General features: G+C 66.0%; 1 protein-coding gene across 3 annotated transcripts in view; it reads left to right on the forward strand.

Annotated features, from left to right (window-relative positions):
* Positions 1 to 21,827, forward strand: part of Wnt7b (Wnt family member 7B) — a 43,545-nt gene that overhangs the window by 15,251 nt on the left and 6,467 nt on the right. For 2 of the 3 annotated variants that reach the window (XM_078052541.1, XM_005335022.4), the window contains exons 2-3: positions 6,633 to 6,859; positions 20,194 to 20,465. In XM_078052541.1, coding sequence (XP_077908667.1) covers positions 6,633 to 6,859; positions 20,194 to 20,465 — 499 coding nt within the window. Of the gene's footprint in view, positions 1 to 5,840; positions 6,018 to 6,632; positions 6,860 to 20,193; positions 20,466 to 21,827 lie in introns of those variants that run through there. The other variant, XM_040276811.2, reaches the window with a different exon arrangement.

Raw genomic sequence — 21,827 nt, forward strand, 5'->3', positions numbered from 1 at the left:
GGCAAATGAGGGGCAGCCAGGGGTGGTGGGCCAGGTGAGGGCAGGCTGAGGTTGGCGGCTCAAGGGGTCTGCCTAGTGACCCCAGGCTGGAAGATCCTCCTATCCCCATTTGACAGACAGGAACACTGAGGCCCTGCTAGCCCCGTCCACTCTGCCCCACAGGACCCCACTGGCTCCAGCGATGGAGAAGAGCCCCTGCAGCCCATTGGTGGCTGGGGAAGCTCTGGCCCACCCCTGCCCACCTGTGGGAGAGGCCGGCGGAGCAGCTTGGGCGGGTGTGCGGGCCAGGCGCCACCCTCCGGGGTATTTGCCCAGTTACTTCCTGGATGAGTGGACCCAGGCCCGCCTCCCTGGCTGATCATAGATAATTAGAACATTCTTCACATATTTTGCCAGAGGATGCCCAAGAAGGAAGAATTACAAAGTGCCCCGGGCCAGAAGTGTGGGCTGGAGGGGCTGGGGCTGCCGGGCAGCGGGGGGCCGCCGGGCAGCGGGGGGGGGGGGGGGGGGGCTGGGCCCGCCGGCAGGGAGGCCCACAGCCTGTCCCCCGCTCCCAGGAGGCTCCCAAGCTTTCCCACATGCAGGGGTTCAAGTCCAAGGCCAGCTTAGGGCCTGACCAGGTGTGGGGCAAGATTGGGGTCCCCTGCCCTGGGGAGTATGCAGGCTCTGGGGGACAGATGACCCTGGACAAGCCAGAGGGGTTGAGCATGGCCCTCAGGGTGGGGCCGGTGTGAGAGGCCTGCAGCGAGGAACAGGTGGAGGGCAGGCGTTCCGGGCCAAGGGGCAGAGCTGGGAGCTCGGTGCCGTGGGGTACAGGGGCCGCTCGGGGCCGACTTCATGGCCTGACACTCCTGCCCTGGCCAAACTGGCCACTCTGGAGCGGCTCATGGGGGGGTCTGGGGGCCTCAGCCAGGCGGGGTGTCTGGTGGGCAGAGGTGGGGGTGGGGGCAGGTGGTGGGGGGCTCTGGTGAGGCCCTCTCTAATCAGGTGGCATTCCCAAGGGGCATGTCTGCAGCCTGTGGAAGGGAAGCTTGCTCCCAGGCCTCCCGGGGGCCCCTGGGTCCGGCAGAGGGTCTGGCACGTTTGGGCCCAGGAGGGCTCCGCTGGGTTCTGGAAAGTGCCGGATCCTTGCCGGGAGTGCCCAGCGACCTGTGGGTGGCTGGCGCCGAGAGGCTGCTCCCACCGAGAGACCTGGGGTGCAGGGGGCTGCAGTAGGACCTCTGGGTCCCCACGTGGGGAAGCCAGGGGGATGGAGGGCCTCCTTGCCCTCCCTTGGGTGAGACTTGACGGTGTGTCTGGGGGAACTGGTGGGAGAAGAGGGACCCTGAGGTGGAGGTGCCTGGCACCTGTGCGTCCTGGGGACGCGAGGTCGCGCCCACAGCCAGAGTTCCCAGGCCCCGAGGCTTTGGGCGGCTGGAGGCTCCCTCGGGGTGGGAGACGCTGTTCGCCTGGCGCCAGTGCAGCTGCAGCCCTGGCCTGGGGTCCTTCTGGGGCTTGACCCCGTCACCCTGTCACCTGCACCCGTCCCTGGAGGAGTGTGGCTCGTGGACAGTGACTCTCAGCCATGTGTGAAATGGGGACAGAGGCTGTTTGTCCTTGATGGCGGGTACATGCCGTGGGGAAGGGGGTGTCTGACGGGCCACAGCCACACCCCGCCTGCAGCCCGGCCCAGTCCTCCTCCTGCTGGTGCCCCAGGGCAGCCGGCCACTGTCCCAGGCAGTGGGGCCCCCCTCCCCGGCCTGCGCTGAGCTGCTGAGCTACCTCCTTCCCTGTTGGTCCTTCACTCCTCCATGACCATGGCCAGAGGTCCTCCCGACACCCGGCCCCGGGGACATGGGACAGGGAGGAGTCACGGGCAGGGCCCACCTGAGGGCTGTGACTTGGGTCGCCATGCCCTCGTCCCAGGTGGCTTTCTTCTCCGGGAGCCGCTGGGGAAGCCAGCCTCAACCCAGCCAGCCCCAGAGGCAGCCTCTGCCCCTTGGGAACACCGGGGAGGCTGCTCTCCAGGCCGGCAAGTGACCCACTCTGTCCTTGAGGCATGAGTGTGACACAGGAAGGGCTGGTGACAAAACCCTGGCTGGCCCCAGCAGGAGGTGTGGGTTCCCACCCTGCTTCCTGTCTGCCTGGACGCTGGCCGCTGGACTCCTGAGCGGCCTCCTCATTCTCAAGGCCCTCGGCCTCTGAGCTCAGAGCAGCACGGTGGGCGCTCAGCAGCAGGATCTGGGTTAGACCCCTACCTGCTAAAGCAGATTTGGGGGAGGGTCCTCTCCTGCAGGAGAGTCCAGGACAGGACAGGGTGCTCTAGGGGAGACGTCGGAGATGGCTGCCCCAGGGGTGACCTGGAGGGGGTGAGCCCGTGAGTATGCTGGTGGGCACGTGGGTGACGTAGCCCCAAGTCCCTGCAGACACTGGAGTGAGACCCCTGGGTCAGGGGGAGGGATGTCCAGAGGTGGGCCCCTTGGGGGTGCCGGGGCCGCTGTGGGTGCCCCTGGCTCAGGATTGGGGTGGAGGTGCTGGTTCCACTGGAGCAGCTGGACCCTCGTCCTCAGAGGGGGGCTGGGGACTGGTGACCAAGGCTTGCCGGTCGGTAAGAGACCTCAGGCTCAGGCCTGGAGGGTGGCAGCAGCCCACGTGGGTCACACTTCACAGTGGCCGGCACTGAATGCCAAGTGCTCCACGTCACCTGCTCAGAGCCGGTGAAGGGACTGGAGGCGCATGAGGGACGAGCCAGGAGCACAAGTTTCCACGGAAAATGTCAGCCACAGAGGCGAAGGCCCTGCCGGCGGTCTGTGCTCACAGGCCGCTCGGCCTCCCTGTGCCCCTGGCCCCAGGCATCTGGGAGGCAGCTGTGGGCTGGGAGAGGGAGGGCTTTCCTGCCCTGGGGAACCTGGACCCGCCTGTGGGGAGCGTGCCCAGGGTGCCGGGAGCTGCACGTGCCCGCCCTCGCCGTGAGCCCAGGACTCTCCGCCTCCCGTGTATTTCGACACCAGGTCCCACCCCAGGGCTTGCCAAGAGGACCCACCTGAAGCCCCCTCCCCTGAGGCTTGGGCATGCAGGGCTGGGCCAGGCCTGGACAGTCATGGGGCAGGTGTGGGGCCGGCCCAGGCAGCCACCAGACCTCGAAGGCCAGCAAAGGAGCTGCTCAGGAACCTGGAATGAATGAATGATTGACCTGGAAGATTTCAGGGTGACTCAGACTGCATTTTGAGGGGGGAAAAAAACCAGGCTTGGCCTACTGCAGGCCTCTTGCAGGATTCCCTGACTGTGTGGCCCCGGCCCAGAGTGGCCTCCACCTGAGGTTTGGGAGCAGAACTCAGTTAGAGCCTGGCCGGTGGCCTCTGGCCGCTCCTCTGGCCTCTCTGAGTGCCAGTCTCCACACCTGCAGGGCAGGGACCTTGCTGGGCCAGGATGCAGGGCACCCTGCAGAGATGGAGGATCTGGTGTCTCGAGTGGAAAATCCCCGCACAGAGCCAGCGAGTCTGCCACCTTTTCTGAGTGTTTGGGCTCCAACCCTGCTGTCTCCACACCACCTTGAACTCCCTCACTGGCTTGCTGGGGACGTCCCAGCACCCCACACACCCCAGAGCCGTACATTTCCACTCCCACGGGATCCTGCCCTACGTTCAGGGTGTGGGAATCTCGTGTATTGTGATAACTTTAAAAAAATTAAATCAAATCACCACTTTAACCACCTTAAGTGGGACTTAGGGCTTTGCCATGCAACCATCACTTCTATCTGGCTCAGGAACTTTCCATCACCTCAAATGGAAATTCCACACCTCCTAAGTAGTCACTCCCCTGTCTCTCCTCCCCCAGCCCTGGCAACCACTATTCCACTTCGTCTCTACAGTTTTCCTATTCTGGGCATTTGTTGAGCTTCCTCCACACTGTGCCAAGGGCTCCCTTCCTTTTTATGGCTAAATAATATTCCATGGTATGGATATACCACATTCTGTTTACCCACTCATGTGTAATTGAGCAGTTGGGTTATTTTCACTCCTTGGCGATCGTGAATAGTGCTGCCACGAACATTCATATATAAGGCTTTGTTTAAACACCTGTTTCATTCAATTCTTTTGGCTCTCTGCCCACAAGAAAAATTTCTGGGTAACTCAATGTTTAACTTTAACTCTCTGCCAAACTGCTGTGTGCAGAGGCCACTGGGTTTCCTGCTCCCGCTGCAGTCTGGGAGGGCTCCAGTTTCCCCGGTCCTCGCCAACACTTGTTATCTAGGGTGGTAGCAGTTCCCTCGTGATGAGGGTGGCTGGTCACCCTCAGGTGCTTGGCTGGCCGTTGGTGGGCCTTGCAGGAAGCGTCTCTCTAAGGCCCCTTTGAAGCTGGGGAGTTTGTCTTCTTGCTGTTGAGTTAGGATTTGCCTCTGGAGAGCTTCTGGGGACTCCCTTGTTCATTGGTGGGGTGCTTGCCCACCCCACAGAGGCTCGGGGACCCCACATGGGCCTCTGCTGAGGCCAGGATCAGCCCAGGTTGGCCCTGCCTGCTTGAGGGGCTGGGTGTGGACACAGTCACTGAGGGCTCACTGCTGGCCTCAGTGCTGGGGGCCGAGTTTGGACACAGAGGGGCTGTCCCTGGCTCTGGAAGGGAAGCGGGCTTGCCAGGCAGATCCAGGCAGAGGGCCGGGCAGACACAGCCGGGTGGGAGTGGGACAGCCGGAGGCTCATCGGCGGCCAGACCCCGGCGCCTCTGATTGTAGGTGGAGGGCAACATGGTGGGCGGCGACCCAATCCGATGGGGTGCTGCTGGAGGAGGGAGACCAGGGCTGGGGCCATTGCCATGGGCCTCTGCTGCTCCCAGAGTCCGTTAGGGTCCCCTGGCTGGACTCCAGCAGAGCGGGGGCTTGTGTCCTGAGCCTGTGGGGAGAACTGGGGACGAGAGCATCCTTTAGGTCCAGAACCAGGACCTGGAGCGGCTCCAGCTGAAGGTGGCGGCTGGTGCCCGGCTGGGTTCCCATCCATCTCTGGCGTTTCCAAGGATCTACGGTTACCTTGGGCTGAATTCCCCGGATTCCAGCCCGCTCCCAGCCCCACCCGTCCAGATGCCCTTCCTCTACGCCAGCCTGGGGCGTGTCCGCCCATTGTGCCCGTGGGAGACCCAGGGGGATCTTGGCCAGATTATCCGGTGGGCGGACAGGCGGGGCCAGAGGATTGAGTGTCACCGGCTCGGCTGCAGCACGTGCTGGGGGCTCGGGCCACACGGGGACGTCCAGCTGCTTTGGCGCTCAGTGTCCTGGAAAAACACTGCTCTTCTCTCAAGAACGGGCAGGCCCTGGGGCAGGAGGGCCCACCACCCTAGGGACCGGGCCTGGAGGTGGCCCCCCCCACGCCGGGCCGCGCCCACAGGCCTGGCCTGCTGTTTGGGACGCAGCCCGCCCCACCTGCCGGGCCCTTCTTGAGAACCGAAGTCGGCCCAGCCGCTGTGGAAAACAGCTTGGCAACTCCCCAGAAAAGGAAAGAATCACCACACAGTCCAGCAGCTCCGCTCCTAGGCACCTGCCGGGGAGGCGGAGAACGGGAGCCGAGAGGAAACCTGCTCCGGCCACAGCCGCACCCCACGCCGCGGGTGGAAATCACCGAGTCCCTTTAGGGGAACAGGCGGACGGGATTTGGCCCCTGTGCCTCGGAATAGTATTCAGCCTTAAAAAAGTATGAAACAGGGCCGTGGGCAGCAGTGTGGAGGGAGTTTCAAAGCAGGGTTCTCCGTGGAGGAGCGCTCACAAAAGGGCCGTGTTGTGTGTCCACGGTGACAGGCAGCTGTGAGACCGCCAGGGCCAGGCAGGGGGAGGGAGGGACGGCCGAGGGCACGGAGCTTCCTCTTGGGGTGAAGTCCTGACCACAGGGGATGCTGCACTGAGATGGCCAGTTCTACGTCATGTGACTTCACCTCGGTAAACAAACAGTCTCGCTGCTGACACCCCAAGTGGACAGGGACTGGCAAGAGGCTTCCTGCCGGGAAGGCCAGGAGGTTCCTCACCCAGGTGCCCCCCGAGGAACCAGCACACAGTAGGTGCTCAGTCCACTGCCCTCTGTTTCTGCCCCGAGCAGCTGGTCACCCAGAGGCTGCGGTGGGCCTCCTGGGGGCAGCTTCCTCCTGTGCTCGTCTGGGCCTGTGTGGTGGTGGGGACGGGTGTCTTGGAGGCCTGTTCGGTGGCTGTGGAAACCCAGGCTTGGGCTGCCCCCCGAGGTCACCTGTGGCTGGTGCTGGTGGCCTGGGAGAGGGCCTGCCCAGCAGCCCGCCTGGCAGCCCACGGGGTGCGAGAGGCAGTGGGTGGACGGGGGCGCAGAGGCAGCGCTGCGGCTTGGGGGCCGGGCAGATGTGCTGAGTGGGGGCCATCGAGTCCCAGGAGTGAGGGTCTCTGGCCTGCAGGGTCGGGGTCCCGCTGTCTGATGTCGAGGGGCTGTGATTCTGTGGTTCCTGCCATCTGGAGCCGGGAGGGCCTGGGCGCGGTGCCGTGGCAAGTGGCCCTCGAGGGCAGGGACCTGCTGCTCACTGCTGGGCAGGGCTTGGCACGTGGGAGGTGCTTGGTGAAGACTCACCGCCAGGCTGAGCGGAGGCCGGGTGGGGAGGCAGGTGCCCTTCCCCAGCCTCACGGCCTCCGTCCCCCCTTGCCTCCACAGAGCACTGTCGTCCGTCGTGGCCCTGGGAGCCAACATCATCTGCAACAAGATTCCTGGCTTGGCCCCGCGGCAGCGCGCCATCTGCCAGAGCCGGCCCGATGCCATCATTGTGATCGGGGAGGGGGCGCAGATGGGCATCAACGAGTGCCAGTACCAGTTCCGCTTTGGGCGCTGGAACTGCTCGGCCCTCGGTGAGAAGACCGTCTTTGGACAAGAGCTCCGAGTAGGTAAGGAGCCGGGGGCTGGCGGCTGGCCCTGGGCCAGGGGCAGTCGCCCATGGCACACCCCATGGTGCTGTCTGCTCACCCTGCCACTGACCATGCTCTGGTGTCCTGTCCCTGAGCCCTTCTCCAGGCCTGGCTTGGTGGGGGGACCCAGGAGGACCCAGACCTGGTCTGTCCCTGGGACACACTGTGTCTGGGGCCGGGGCGGCCTCACGGGCCAGGCTGTGTGTGGGGGAGCTCCTGGGGCGAGGGGAGGACAGGGAGGAGCGGGCAGGTGTGGCCTGCTGTGTGCGCCCCCCCCAGCCTGGCGGGCCACTTGTCCCCGTGCTTTGGAAAACGGGGTGACGTAGTTTTCTGTGTGAGGTGGGGGGGCTGGGGTGCCCTGGCTTGGGCGCAGCGCAGCGATGGCAGAGCAGGGGTGGCGCTGGCTGGGCAGGGGCAGGCCTCTGGTGTGGTGACAGCAGGCAGTCCCCAAACGTGGAAGTCAGAGTGACAGGCCTCTGCTGTCGCACTGTCCGTGGGTCCCCAAGGCCCTTTCCTGCCCCACAGCCCTGGTGGCAGGTTCCTGGTGCCCGTTTCTCAGATAGGGAGACGGAGGGGAGGGAGGGGAGGGAGGGGAGGGAGGGGAGCCCAGAGAGTGGCTCCAGGAAAAAGGGACCTCAGAGCCCGACGGGGATTGAGCCCAGCTGTGTGGCCTTGGACACCTCACCCCGCGCTCTCGCCTCCTTGGTGATGGGAACTCCAAGACAGCAGGCCCTCCTGGCTCCCCGGTGCTTCTCCCAGTGATTGCATGCAGTCGGTGCTCAATAAACTGCAGCTGGCTGCAGGAGAGGGGTTACTGATTTGACCTGCCCTGCGAGGGTCAGATCCGGGAGCCTGGCCACCATCGGGGCTGCAGCTGCCGGGACCCAGCCCAGAGCAGGCCCTGCTGGGCGGGGAGCGCCAGCGTGGAAGCGGGTGGCACGGGGAAAGCCCCGGGGCCCCTTTGCGGTGAGCAGCCTGTGGGTGGCACCTGGCGCAGCCAGAAGGATGGCACCACCCCCTCCCTAGGGCTCTGCCACCCAAGTGCTGCTCCCTCCCCCCCCCGGTGCCAGCTGGGGAGGGGGAGGGCGTCCCCTTCCTGCCTGGCCTGCAGCCCCGAGCCCCCCGCCCACACCTGGGCAGGCTGAGGCCGGTGGTGGGATCCTGCTGTCCTTGGTCTGCACCAGGCAGAGCTGGGGTGCACCAGGTGTCTGCCACCCCTTCTGGTCATCCTCGGTGCCCCATTGTGTTCACGATGACATGGACACTCTCCTGAGCCTTGGGACTGGGGTGGGACCTTGGACTGCGTTTGACACCTGGGACAGAGAGGCGAGGGACACAGTGGTCACCCTGAGCCTCTCCCGTGGCCCCCGTGAGTGTGTGACTTCTGCGCTGTCCTGCAGCAGTGACGCTGGCCCCCACAGCTGCCCACCCCCGTGGTGAACACTGTGGTGCCACCCAGGTCACCTTTGCTGAGTGGCCCCCTGCTCCTTCTTGGGGAGTGGTCTTGGGGCCAACAGGAGCGGAGACCCACAGGAGGGGCTGGAGCCGGCGTATCAAAGCCACCCTTCCTTCGAGACAGGGCAGCCATGTGTGCCGCTTGCACCCGAGTGCCCCTGGGCCCAGGTGTGACTGGCACGGTGGTCCCTTCCCGGGTCCCCACCCAGGAATGCTCCCCAGAGCCAACCCAGGACGCCCCTCCCACCTCCACGAGCTGCAGGCGAGTGTGGCCGAGTGGCTCAGTCGGTGGCCCTCCCTCCCAGCTCCCTTCTCCCCCACCAGCGCTCCTTGTCCAGGCCGTGGGGACCCAGGGCTGCTGCCCAGCCCCTCTCCCTTGGCCTGGGCAGGGCCTAGCTCCCCAGCCTGGGCCTCTTCAGTCTCCCCGACTCCTGCTCCTTGGCCTCAGCCCTGGCTGGGGGAGACCCACCTCCAGGCGCACCTGGCCCGTCTGACTCAGTCTTCCCTGTGCCTCCAAGTCCCACTGACCCATGGAGACCCCTGGCTCTGCGACTCAGCCTCTCGCTGCTCGCTGATTAAGCCTGCCAGGCCCAGGCTCTCGCCCACCTGACGTCCTCCCTCACAGCAGGAACCTGGTGTCACTTCTGCTATCCAACCTGCGCTCTGCCCCAGGGCCACGGCTGGGCCTGCTTCTCTGGTCCACCCCTCCTTGGCATTAGCCCCCATCAATCAAAAGCTCTGCCAGGTGGCTACCTTCCTCCAGAGCCTGCAGTAGCTCCCTGTTGTCCTAGGATAAAGTTAGCTCCCAGCCGTGTGGCTTCTCAGTACCCCCTGAGCAGGCCGAGCTTCCCACTTCTCCGCTTGGCCTGGGAGGCCCCTGCTCTGCTCTGCCTTTTTGTGACTGGTGACCCTGGTCACCCTTTCACCTTCGCTGGATCCTCTCACATCCTGCGGCCTCATCCCCACAGCCTTGGCCGGGGCCAGCTCAGCCCAGGAGTGAGCTCCTGGCTTCCCCGGGGACGAAGGCCCAGGCTCAGCCAGGAGGGCTCTGGCTGCAGGCCCAGGGGGCTGAGGTCCATGGCAGGAATCCTGCCGGGCCCTGTGTCACCTCCTGACCGGGCACCTTCTCGTCCCAGGGCTCAGCTCCCGGGAGTCACGAGCAGCCAGTGGCGAGGCGCAGGATGGCCCACGTCAGAGGTGTGCTGGGTGCTGGGCACAGACAGGAGCCAGGACAGGAGCTGGCAGGCAGCCGGGGCACTTGTGGGGGCAGCTACCCAAGCGGTGCCAATTAATGATTGGCCCCAAGAGGGGGATAGCCCCCTCAGGCCTGGCCGTGACCTTGGGCCAGGTCTGACTCTTGAGCGCACACAGGAAACCCCCTGAAAGTCAGCTCCACCCCTGTGCAGAGAGCCCCCACCTTCCACTGGTGGAGGGGTTGCTGGTGCGGGGCTCACCACGCCCGTGGACAGGCCTTCATGTGACCACCTGGCGCTGGCCTTGCCCTGGGGTCCCGTGGTGTGCATCACTGTTCTCAGGAGGTCGAGGCCCATGCCAGGCCTCGTCCACTGACTCGGTCTCCCCTGGCAGCCTCCATCCCGTTTCCTGCTTATGGCCCGAGTGCACGCCGCAGTGTCTCTTCCGTTGACTGGGACAGAGCCTGGGGAGGGTGGGTCCCAGTGCAGCCATGTTCTGTGCGGTGGGGAGGAGCACGGTGAGGATACCTGTGTTCCAGGGCACCTGGAAAGGCAGGCTAGTGGGCAGCATGGTCAAGTTGGGTTCTCACCAGGGCTTCCTGGAGGGAGTGACGCAGAGGGGAACCCTGGGACGGGCTCCAGGGACAGGGGCGTGGGCTGAGGCTGGGAGGCCTGGAAGTTGACGGATTTCCCCGGCCCTGGGACCTTTGAGGGCCATGGGCACTGGGAGGCCTGGGGCTGGAGGAGGGGGCAGGGCAGCGCTGAGCACCCGGCCCGAGGAGGTCCCCCAAGCCCTCCAGCCCCTCTGAGCTGAGCCCCCAGGACCCATGAGCCCAGGCCTGGCCCTGACTGCGTGCAGCCCCCAGCTTCACCGCTGCCAGGGAACAGGGAGTCCTGCCCGTCATGTGCCGGCCTCAGACATGACCAGGCATAGGGCTGCCCTAATCCGGGCTCACGTGAGCGGCCTCGGGCCGGGTGCAGCTCTTCCACTCCTGCTGGCTCTGGGGTGACTCCACTCGGGAGGCTTCCCAGGGCCACAGAAGCCAGGCTCAGGGAAGGCCTCGGGCACTGGGCGACACGGCAGATGGACACATCTTGGAGTGACTGAGACGCGAGAGGCCCCGGGCTAGAGAGGGCTGGCTCTGGGACGCATTCTCTGACGACCCTGCGGGGGCTTTGCAGACCAGGGCACTATCTCCAGGAAGGACAGGCTGCCATCTCCTCAGGTGGCCCCCAGCCTCTCTGACGGAGGGACGCTGGTACTTGGTGCAAGCCGTGGGCCAGCCATTGTGGGCGCTGGAGACGCACACGCTGACAGCTCGCACCACGGCAGCGTCGATCCCATGTGACCGTGGGTCGGGGTGAGAGCATTTAATATGCTGCCAGATAAAATGTGATCCAGTTAAGTTCACCTGCTGTTTCCCCAGCTCTCAGTGTGACTTCCAGAAAATCTTCAGGTGACACCCGTGGCTCCCTTGAGATTTTGCTGGGTGACATTGCTCTCAGAGGGTCAGGAGTAGCCCCAAGTCACCTGTCAGGACAGAGGGGACATTTGAATCCAGGCCTGACAGTGTCTTCCCAGGGGATCTTCCAGAGTGGGGTGGGGCAGTCTGAGGAGGACAGTGAGGGCAGGGGTGCGGGGAGAGCTCCCTTCATAGCCCTGTTGTCGTTCAGCATGCATTGAGCACCTGCTGCATGCCGGGCCAGGGCTGTGCCTAGAGTGGCCTGGGAGCTTGGGCTGCTGGCAGGGGGACGCAGTGTTGCTGGGTCCCAGTGTCACGCTGGCCATGTCCAGGCCCGAGGACCCAGCATCCTGTGCACTGTCCAGGGCCATCCGGAGGCAGCAGAACAGACACCGCTGAGGCCCGGGTCCAGGCAGCCAGGACTCTGGGACAGCTGGGAGCTGGAAGGTCAAGGTCACAGGTTTCCTAGAGGCGAGGCCACCCAGCCACTCCCTGCTCAGCTGCGAGGACGCCTCTGGCTCCGCGGGAGCTCTGCCCCTCTGCTGGGAGACCAGTCACCTGGGAGGGCGTGGGGGAGGCCGGGTGGACCCTCTGTGGGTGGCCGCCTGGAGTGCAGCACCTGGGTGCTGTGGGCTGGGTGGTGGCCTGTCCTCTGGGAGACCCGCCTGAGCTGCTCAGCTCCCAGTGGGTGACCTGGAGCACAGCCTCGGTCCCCGGGGCCCAGATGCCACCTGTACCAGGGGTACCAGGACTGGGGCTTCTTAGAACGGGGGCAGGAAGGCCCCACTTGGTCAGTGCAGCACCACCCCCGAGGGAAGGCCCTGGACAAGGATTCTGGGCTTGGCCCTCTGGTCCACGGAGGCAGGACGTGGATCAGAAGAGCCGGGCCCTGCTTCAGACGCCTCCTGGTGTGACCCTGGCACCCAGTTTTGACACTTCTTTTGAAACTGTAGTGTCTCCCGAGTCCCACTGTGGGCGGGGCTCTGTGACAGACTGCTGGCTTCAGGTTCTGTGGCCGCAGGTTGTCCACCTGCAGGGACCGGAGGAGCTGGCAGTCCAGCCCGGAGCCCCTGCTGGACCGCCCGATAGGGTCCAGGAACAGGGAGGCCTGGGGGACCAGCCCAGGCAGGAAGTGGACTCTGGCGTCACCACAGACGGGCAGTGGCTGATGAGGTCACTAGGCCAGAAAGAGAGAGGGGGCCTCCTGAAGGCAGCCGCCAGGTCCGCACTGGCCAGGGCCAGGCTGCAGCCCAGGAGGGGTCTCCCCAGGGAAGGTCCAGAGGCCAGCGCAGGACGCAGACCCTGGGCACCAGCCCACACCGTCTCCACCCCACGTGGCCCCCGGGTCCCCTACACTGGGGTCTGGTGCCCCTGCACACAGCCGGAGCACGACCCACCCAGGGGCTGCGCTGCGTGTGAGGGCCGCTGTGCCCGCCGCTCGGAACAAAGGCCCGGGGCGCGGGTGTGCCGGCGTGTTCGGACCTGGCACGACTTTTCCCAAGCGCTCTGTTTATGACGACGGCAGGGAAGAGCTTAGTGTGGAGACACTGACTCAGCCGAGCTGGTGGGGGCGGGCGGGGCTGCAGAGACAGGGACAGAGGGGACAAGGGACATGGAGACGCAGAGAAGGCATGACGGACAGACAGATGGAAAGATTGGAGAGAGAGGGCAGTGCACACGCTCTGAGTGCACAGGCACACGCACAGGCACACGCAGGCACATGCAGGCACACACAGGCACACACACAGGCACACGCACAGGCACACGCAGGCACATGCAGGCACACACAGGCACACACACAGGCACACACACAGGCACACGCAGGTACACATAGGTGCACACACAGGCACACGCAGGCACACGCAGGCACACGCAGGCACACACAGCCACACGCAGGCACACACAGGCACACGCAGGCACACACAGGTACACACACAGGCACATGCAGGCACACGCAGGCACACGCAGGCACACGCAGGCACACGCAGGCACACACACAGGCGCACACAGGCACACACACAGGCACACGTAGGCACACACAGGCACACGCAGGCACACACAGGTACACACACAGGCACACGCAGGCACACACAGGAGCACACATAGGCGCACACACAGGCACACACAGGCACACACAAGCACACACAGTTGCATACACAGGCACACACAGGCACATGCAGGTACACACAGGCACATGCAGGTACACACATAGGTACACAGGTACACACACAGGCACATACAGGTGCACATACAGTGCACACACAGGTATGCACAGGCATGTACAGACACATGCAGGCACACATGCTGAGTGCACACAGGCACACGCAGGCACACACAGGTGCACACACAAGCACACACAGGCACACGCAGGCACACACATAGGCCCGCCCAGGCACACACACACACACAGGCACACGCAGGCACACACACATAGGCATACACATGGGCACACAGGCATACACAGGCATGCACAGGCACATGCAGGCACACACATAGACACACGTGCTGAGTGCACAAAGCACACACAGACACACGCAGGCACACACACAGGTGTACACACAGGCATACATTGGCACACATAAGCACACACACAGGCACACACAGGCACACATAGGCACACACAAGCACACACACAGGCACACACAGACACATGCAGGCACACACACAAGTGCACACACAGGCACACATAGGCACACACAAGCACACACACAGGCACGTGCAGGCACACACACAGGTGCACACAGGCACGTGCAGGCATGCACCCTTACATGTGCACACACATTCCCATGCACACACACCCGTTCAGGCCTTTGCCCGCCCACTGTGTGCCCTGGCCCAGTCAGGCCTGACCTTGGAGGGTATGTGACAGCTGCATGGGGCAGACTGTGCCCTTCCTACCTGTCGCCCCGCCAGCCTGTCCCCGATAGCTCTCGCTGAGGTGTGTGCGGGTCTCACTGGCCCGAGCAGCAGGGGCGTCATCAGGCGTGGGTGTGAGGCAGCCCGCCCTGCCCTGCCCTCACCAGGTGGAACACAGGTGGGGACGAGTGGCCCAAGTCTGTGGGGACACAGATCCGAGACCTGCTCAGGCAGGAATCTGCACCCCCAGGTCCTATGACTGACCCAGGCTGGGGCTGAGGGGCCGGCCAGGGTGTGGGCAGCCACAGAGGGACAGACTGGGCCACACCTGGGTCTGGAGCTTCCCTGCACTGTCCGGCTTGGCTGGACGACTCAGGAGCTGTCCGTGGGGCCTGGGGATGGCTTCACCTCCCTCCATCCCCATGTTTCCGCCTGTAAACTGATCTTGTGGGACCAAGCCAGACCTGAGGGTCCCAGGGACCTGGCGGGCTGGGGGGGGGGCAGGGGCCCAGATGGCCGGGGAGCTGGACGGCCCCCAGTGCCTCAGAGCCCACCCCTGCTACCTCAGCCCAGCAGCCCCCTCTGCCCTGTTCAGGGGGAAAGTCCACCTAACAGAAGAGCCCGCCGAGGGGGTCAACAGGAGCCCGCCACGCTTGGCCTTCCCTGTGACCCAGGAGGCTGAGGCCCAGGAGTGAGGATGGGAGCCCAGCTCACCTGGACGTGGCCTGGCTGGCAGGGCCAGGCGGGGGCCGTCCCCTGGATGCTGAGCTCTATGCCTGCTGCCCTGCCTGCCCTGCTGTCCCCGAGCACCTTAAACTCTCCTCGGCCAAGGTCGCCCTCCGTTTCACCCAGACTCCATCTCTCTGCCCTCCTGTTAGTGGCCACTGTCCCCCAGCAGGGCCAGTCCCACATGGGAGCCCTGCTGGACCCCTCTGTCCCTAAGCCCGGCTGGGCCCTCAGGCCGCGTCCACAGGCTGATCCCTTCTCACCTCCTCCTCGTCCGTCACACCTTCCTGTGGGCTCCTGGTTTAGCCAAAGCCACACACCTGGCCAGAGGTGGACCTCTCTCACGTCAGATGCTCCGTCTTCTGGGAGTGAAGTCCCAGGTGCCCCCCCCCCTGCCCTGCCCTGTCTCCCAGGAGCCACCTAGTCTGGCCGCTGACGACGGCCACCCCTCCCTCTCCACTGCTCTCTGCTGGGACAAGCTGCATGTGTTCGGCTGATTCCTGTCTCAGGGCCTTAGCAGTGCTGTTCCCTCTGCCTGGAACACTGTTCCTTGCCTCTCTCACCATTCAGGGCCTGCCTTCAGCACCTTTCCTGAGAGGGGTCCTCAGAGCCTGCCGTCTGCACCTGGGCTTCAGTGTGACAGTCCTGCCCGTGTGTGGCTTTGGGCGATGGCTGACAAGCGGGTGGAGCAGGTGGGAGAGGAGGGTGGCCGGAGCCGGGCCATGGGCAGGCACCCGATCCACGCCCAGGCCGCGGGGTGCCCAGGTCTGTGCAGACCTGTCAAAGCCTGCGGGCCACTTGTGGGACCAGGAGCTCGGCCGGCCACCTCTGGGACAGTGTGTGGCTCTTCTGACCATCTTGCAGCACTTGTCCCCCTTTGCAGTGGGGACACACAGACACAGGGAGACCCAGCTGGCCAGTTTAGGTTCTGGGCTTGCACTCGAGGTGACAGGCTGAGTCCCCTGACCCCAGTTTCCAGAGGGACTCTGGGGCTCTGGAGGCTCCAGGTCTGTGGCAGTACCTCGGTCACTCTAGCCCCCAGCTCCCCCATTTTCTGAGTTGCTGTGGGCCTTTGGCAGTGTACCGCCCTCTCTGGGCCTCAGACCTTTGCTGGGGGTGGAGAAATGGGCTGTCCCTGAGGCCCCCCTCTGCACTGAGGTCCCCATCCTGGCTTCCTGTTTAAGGGGGAGCCAATGGCCTTTGCTCTCTGCCTCCCAGACTCTCGTAGACTAATAAGTGGCCCAGTGTGGACCCTAGGAAGAGGCAGGTGGCTTTAGCGAGGGGTGGGGCTGGCCTGGGCCTGGGCGGCGGGCTCGGCCGAGGAGCGAGGGGCCCCTCTCTGCCAGCCGGCTTTGCCTGGTGGGCCTGTGGTTCTTTCCGGAAGCTTCTCACCGAGGTCTGCAGGGTCCCCCGGGGTCGGGGTGGGGATACAGGCGATGAGGCCCCGTCTGGTCCAGGCCCCACGGTGGGCCTCCCTCTGAGCCTGCCCTGTGCCGCCCAGGACCCCCACGAGGGCTGAGTCTTCAAGACCTGAAGAGAAGAGCTGAGCTGGACGGTCCCTGGGTGGCCTCTGCCCGGGCCTTGGTCCCCGACACGGCAGCCGCCCGGCTCTGCGGCTCTGCTGCGTGGGGCTTGGCCAGGAGGTGAGCCCAGGGAGGGCAGGGCTGGTGGGCAGGGCCAGGAGGAAGCTTTCCCGGCCCGGCCTGGCCAAGCACAGAGGTGCCTGGGCCTGTCCTTCACCACCTGCGGCCTGGCCAGCCCTGGCCTACCCACCGTCGCGGCACGGGGCGCTGTGCTGGTCCTGTCGGCTCCTGGTGGGGCTTGCCGGCCTCCCGTCGAGCGGGGACACAGGCCCGGGGGGCTCACGGCTTCCCCGGGGACCCAGCCAGGCTGAGGCTCCAGCTCCAGGCTCTGCGTCCTCTGAACCCGGAGTCTCTCGGCAGGTCCCTCTCTGTGTCCCTGGGACCGGGTGCCCGAGGCCGACTGACCCAGGGACAGCAGGCGGCACAGGCTGGCAGGGGTCTGCAGGGTGGCCAGCCTCCAGGCCTGAGGACGCAGCCTGCATCGGGTGGGCTGCGGGTCCCGAGGGGCTCCTGGGCTCTGGGACCCAGGTCACTCAGGACAGCGGCTGAGGCCCCGGCACCAGCGGCCCCTGGAGCAGCCCTGGGGCCCCATCTGTCCTGGAGGCTCGGCTGCCGTCTCCTGGGGTTCCTGTGGGGACGGGGCGACGCAGGGAAGGTGCCCAGGCCCCACACTCCTGTGCGGGAAGTGGGGCACAGCATGGGGTGGGGGTGCACCAGAGAATCCGTCGTGGATCCTGTCCACGTCCCCTGCAGCCTGAGGGGACAGGTGACATCCAGGGCAGGGTGCAGTCAGGCTCTGTCTAGCCTGGGGCGAGGGGATGGGGACTCTCCAGAGTGGCCCTGCTCCCGAGGCAGGAGGCGAGAGGCTGGCAGGCCCTGTCCCTGTGCCGAGGGTGCGCTCCCCTCCACAGCGGGGCCAGCTCTCCTGGGCCACCAGGCTGCTGGGGGCCGTGGGCTCTGGGTTCGCGGTCTGCGAGGCCTCGGGAGCCAGGTGGTGGAGCCAGGGCCACAGGGCCCAGGGTCTGCAGCTGCCCGGGGGCTGGAGTATGTCAGGGCAAGGTGACCGCCAGGGCAGGGGAGCGCCTCTGGAAGGGAGCCGGGGCGCCTGGGGCTGTTCCGCCCGCCCCTTCACACCCAGCGAGCTCTGGCTGAGGTGGACGTCCCCTGGGCCAGCACTCAGGCCTGAAAAATGGGACAACAGTCCTCCCTGGAGTGAGAGGTGGACGGGACCGAGAGCAGGCGTCCGTGGCCTCTCTCTGGCCAGGCCCCAGGCAGGGTTGATTCTCCCAAACTCCCATCCCCTCCCCCTCCCGTCTCCATGGCGAGGGACAGGAGGGCTTGGCTCATTAAAACCAAATAAAAAAGGAATTAGCGGGTGTGGCGGCGGGATGAGTAACCGGTGAGTAACCGGGAGCCCCCGTGGGCACCGCAGGTGAGGCAGAGCCGCAGAGGGCACGGGCCTCCAGCGTGGCCGGCCTGGGCGCCGCCTGCCTGGGGCCTGGGACAGGAAACCCACCTCTGCCTGGCGGCCGCCCCTCTGCTGGACACGAGGGCAGAGGCCACGGAGCTGCTTGGGCTGCAGAGGGTCGCCCCTGGGTCCCACAGGGCCTCCGACTCAGCGTGGTTCTCTCGCGTGGCCGCACGGCTGCCTGAGGAGCCCCTCCGTGGTGTCTGGCTTCGAGACAGGAGGCCAGCTCGGCCCCAGCGTCCCCAGCTCACCTGCCGGCCAGCCCCTGCGCCTCCCAGATCACCCCCGGCTCCCCTCTCCATCTGCCCGAGGGTCACGTGGCTGCAGCGGGCCAGGCTGGGCACAGAAGGCTTCGGTGGCCGGCACCCAGGCCCTCCGCTCCTCAGCAGGCTCCCTGGGCTCTGAGTCACGGCCTGGGTTCCAGTCCTGCTCCACCCCTCAGGCCAGGTGTCCCCTCCGCCTCAGTCCCCTCCCCTGTGAAGTGGCAATGCCAGGGACCACGGTGAGGCTCCCAGGAGAATGCGGGAGGCGCTGGCAGTGCTGGCCCGGGACAGCGGGGCGCCCCAGCTCCGCAGGCGGCTCTAGAGAGTCCGCATCCCCTGGCAGGGTAGCCCGAGCGCACGCGGCCGCGGCCAGGTCCCCAGGCACAAAGTGGCCAGCTCCCCAGACCTCTGGCCACCGCACTGGCTCCCTGGCCCTGCTGACCTCTGACCTCCGCCGACTTCCTCACCTTGGCACCTGTGCCCCCGCCAGGCCACCAGGAGTGTGCCTGCCACACACAGCATGGCACGCCCGGGCACACACACCCCTCCCGCAGCACACACTGCAGCACGCACGCCACACGCATGCCACACGCACGCCACACGCACGCGCTGCCGACCCCAGCTCCCACGGCGTGCGTGCTCTCACGAGAGAGCACGGTCGTTTTGTTAACACTTTTTCAAAATGTCGGTTCCTCCAGGGGGCCCTCCTGGACTGCACCCACAGGGAATCCTGTGCCCTCCCAGAACGTCACTGGGACGCCCTTGAGGGTGGCTCCCCCTGCCCGGCCGAGCTCCAGGGCTCCCTGGGGGGCTTTTCAGGGCGGGAGCTCCTCAGAGGAGGGGTCTAATGCCCTTCCACGCTGGGGCCTCCCTCGGACACCTGCCTGAGGGAGACGCAGGGATATGTCAGGTGGCTATTTCCCTGACCCTGTCCATCGTGGACCCCCAGCGGGACCTCTGGCAGCACAGGACCCCGGGCTCCTCCTGGCTCCTTGAAAAGCCAGGATGGAGCTGTGCTGAGACGGCCCTGGGGCAGCCACCAGGTCAGGGACATCAGAACCCGCCGTCTGGGGACCTGCAGTGGCTGAGCCTGGGGTCTGGCCCAGCGGGCTGCAGTGCTGGGTGGGAAGCCAGCCATGTGGTCAGCTCTCAAGGGCTCTTCAGTGCCTGGCCCTGACTCCTGACCTCACCGGGTCTGTGGGCCTCACCTGGGCCCCAGCAGCAGGGGACGCTGGTGCCATGATGCTGGGGCAGGGCCTGTGCCTCCACCCTGCCCTGGGTTTCCGGTGGTCTCCACCTGCCCCCGGCCTCCTGGCTGTTGCCAAGATGGGGTGAGTCCTGTTCCACTCTGGGCTCTCGGAGGGCACTGTGGTCTGCTTGCTGCCACACGTCACCAGGTGCTGGGGACATGGAGGTAACCCAAGGTCAGGATGGAAGGGCACCGGGCCTGGGGCTGTGGAAGAGAAGAGGTTAGAGCTGGGTCTGTCCACCTCAAGGGCCGGGAAGTGCCCACATAGCCCTAACCAGGTGAAGAGGGGCGTCTGGGAAGCCTGCCTGGAGGCGGCGGCATTGGGACAGGCCCCGGGAGGCCCCCAGGAATGGGTGTGAAGGGGGAGGGAATCCGCCGGAAGGCCAGGAAGGCCGCGCAGTGATGTGAGCAGCACCCAAAGGACTGAGTCGTGTCCAGGCAGAGGATGGGGACAGAGTCCCTGGGAGCAGCCAGGTGCTGGCCAGCAGGGGACCGCGAAGGTGCCACAGGGGGGCCTTGCCCAGGTGGCCTTGGAAGGGCCCAGCTGGTGGCTGGGGGTGAGGCAGGCCAGACAGTGCCCAGCTCCCAGCGCCCAGGGACTCTGAGCCAGGCAGGGGGTCAGGGGGGTCACGGGCAGCCAGGGTGGAGGTTGGGTGGTCACAAAGCAGGAGGCAGGATCCTGGCCGGGGTGGGGCTTCCACGGGAGGCAAGACCCGATGCCGTCTTCCATGCACACGTGGTGCCCATGGACCGTCCAGGAGGAGCAGGGCCGGAGGCCCCCAGGGCTGGAGCCTGTCCCCACTGCCCCTCCAGGCAGGACCTCTTGGGAACAGGGACAGGGGTTGATGACCGTGTTACGCACCACGGTCAAGGTCAGAGCGTAGAGTGAGTGCCTGCTGTATGCCATGTACTGGCCTCAGCACGCCCTGGGAGGCAGGTCCTGTGGGCCCCACTTGGGTGATGAGCCCAGGGTCGCACAGCAGGGGCCCCAGGTCCCACTCTCCTGGGCCACCTGGCAGAGCTGGGCCTCACTGTCCACGCCCGTCTCTCCCCACAGGGAGCCGCGAGGCCGCCTTCACCTACGCCATCACGGCAGCTGGCGTGGCCCACGCGGTCACTGCCGCCTGCAGCCAGGGCAACCTGAGCAACTGTGGCTGCGACCGCGAGAAGCAGGGCTACTACAACCAGGCGGAGGGCTGGAAGTGGGGCGGCTGCTCCGCGGACGTGCGCTACGGCATTGACTTCTCCCGGCGCTTCGTGGACGCCCGCGAGATCAAGAAGAACGCGCGGCGCCTCATGAACCTGCACAACAACGAAGCGGGCAGGAAGGTGGGTGGCCGCCAGCCCGAGGGGCGGGAGGACAGGGCCCCAGGGGTGAGAGGGACCGGACCCTGCTTCCTGGGGACCTGAAGGTCGCGGAGGCCCAGGCCGCAGCCCCGTGTCCCTGCCCTGGTGCTCCTGGTCCCAGAGGCCACCGCAGGCCAGTCAGGGCTTCCTGGAGGAGCCGTGGGCGCAGAAGGGTCCAGCCCCAGGACAGGCAGAGGCTGTGGGGCTGGAGGAGGCCAGCCCCGGGCGTGAGCGCTGGACGGGGAGATGGCGCAGGAGACTGAGATGCACTGGGGGTGCACTGGGGGAGAAGGCAGGGCGAGCCGCTGCACGGCGAGATGAGGGCCCCAGATACGGCCTGGGAGGAGCAGCTGCCGCAGTGGCGGCCGGCGGCGAGATGGCCCGAGATAGGGTGGCAGCCGGGCGGAACACCCTGCCGGGTCTGGCTTCCCGGCCCCAGGGGCTGCAGCGGCCACAGGGCCTGAGGGGCTTCTGGGGCCTGGTCAGGCAAGAGGAGAGGCCTGGCAAGAACCCCTGCCTCAGGGACCCTGGCTGAGGCCACCGGCTCCCTCCCACGCCAGGCAGGGGACCCGGGGGCCACGCTGCACTCACCCAGGGCAGTGGGGAGCTCAGGGCAGTGCTGGAGTTGGTCACCTTGATGGGCGGGCCTGGGCCGCACTGCTGAGGGCTGCAAAGGCCCAGGCTGGGGGGCAGGAGGGCCCAGTGGGCTGGGCTCGGACTCCAGAGGGCCTTGAGCAGGCTGGCTGGACGGCCAGGTGGGGAGGGCCGTAGCAGGTGGTGCCGGTCGTCGTCACCTGGGTGCGTGGATGGACAGGTGAGGAGGAGTGAGGACCCAGCCTGGACTCCAGGAGCCTCGGCAGGTGGGATAGGAGGGGGGTGTGTGGGTGGCCGGCTGAGGCTCCCTGGAGGGAAGACAGGTCATTGGATGCCCTGCCCTGTGTCCTGCCGCAGGTTAGCTTCTACGCCGGGCCTTTCTCTCACTGTCCCCCATCTCACAGATGAGAACAGTAAGGCCTGGAGCAAGCAGCAGAGCTGGCCACGCGGCCCTGCAGCCTGAGCTCTGGTCACTGCTAGTGGGGACGTGTGAGCAGCAGAGCTGGGGAGGGTGCAGAGGGTCCGCACGGCCCGAGGCCCGGCCTCCACTCACGGGTGATGGGCTGGGGCTGCGAGGAGCCGCGCAGCCTGTGTGGGCTGCATGGTGGAGGACCCTGATGGCCAGGCTGGGCCTTGACCCCAGACCATAGCCAGGAGCTAGGGCAGGTGCTAGGGCCAAGGTCACATGTGCTCAGGGTGGACCACCAGGAGGGCCCGGCTGGCCTGGAGCTCCGGGTGTTGGCAGCTTAC

The sequence above is a fragment of the Ictidomys tridecemlineatus genome, chromosome 6 (assembly GCF_052094955.1).
Source record: "Ictidomys tridecemlineatus isolate mIctTri1 chromosome 6, mIctTri1.hap1, whole genome shotgun sequence".
In the NCBI taxonomy this organism is placed as follows: Eukaryota; Metazoa; Chordata; class Mammalia; order Rodentia; family Sciuridae; genus Ictidomys; species Ictidomys tridecemlineatus.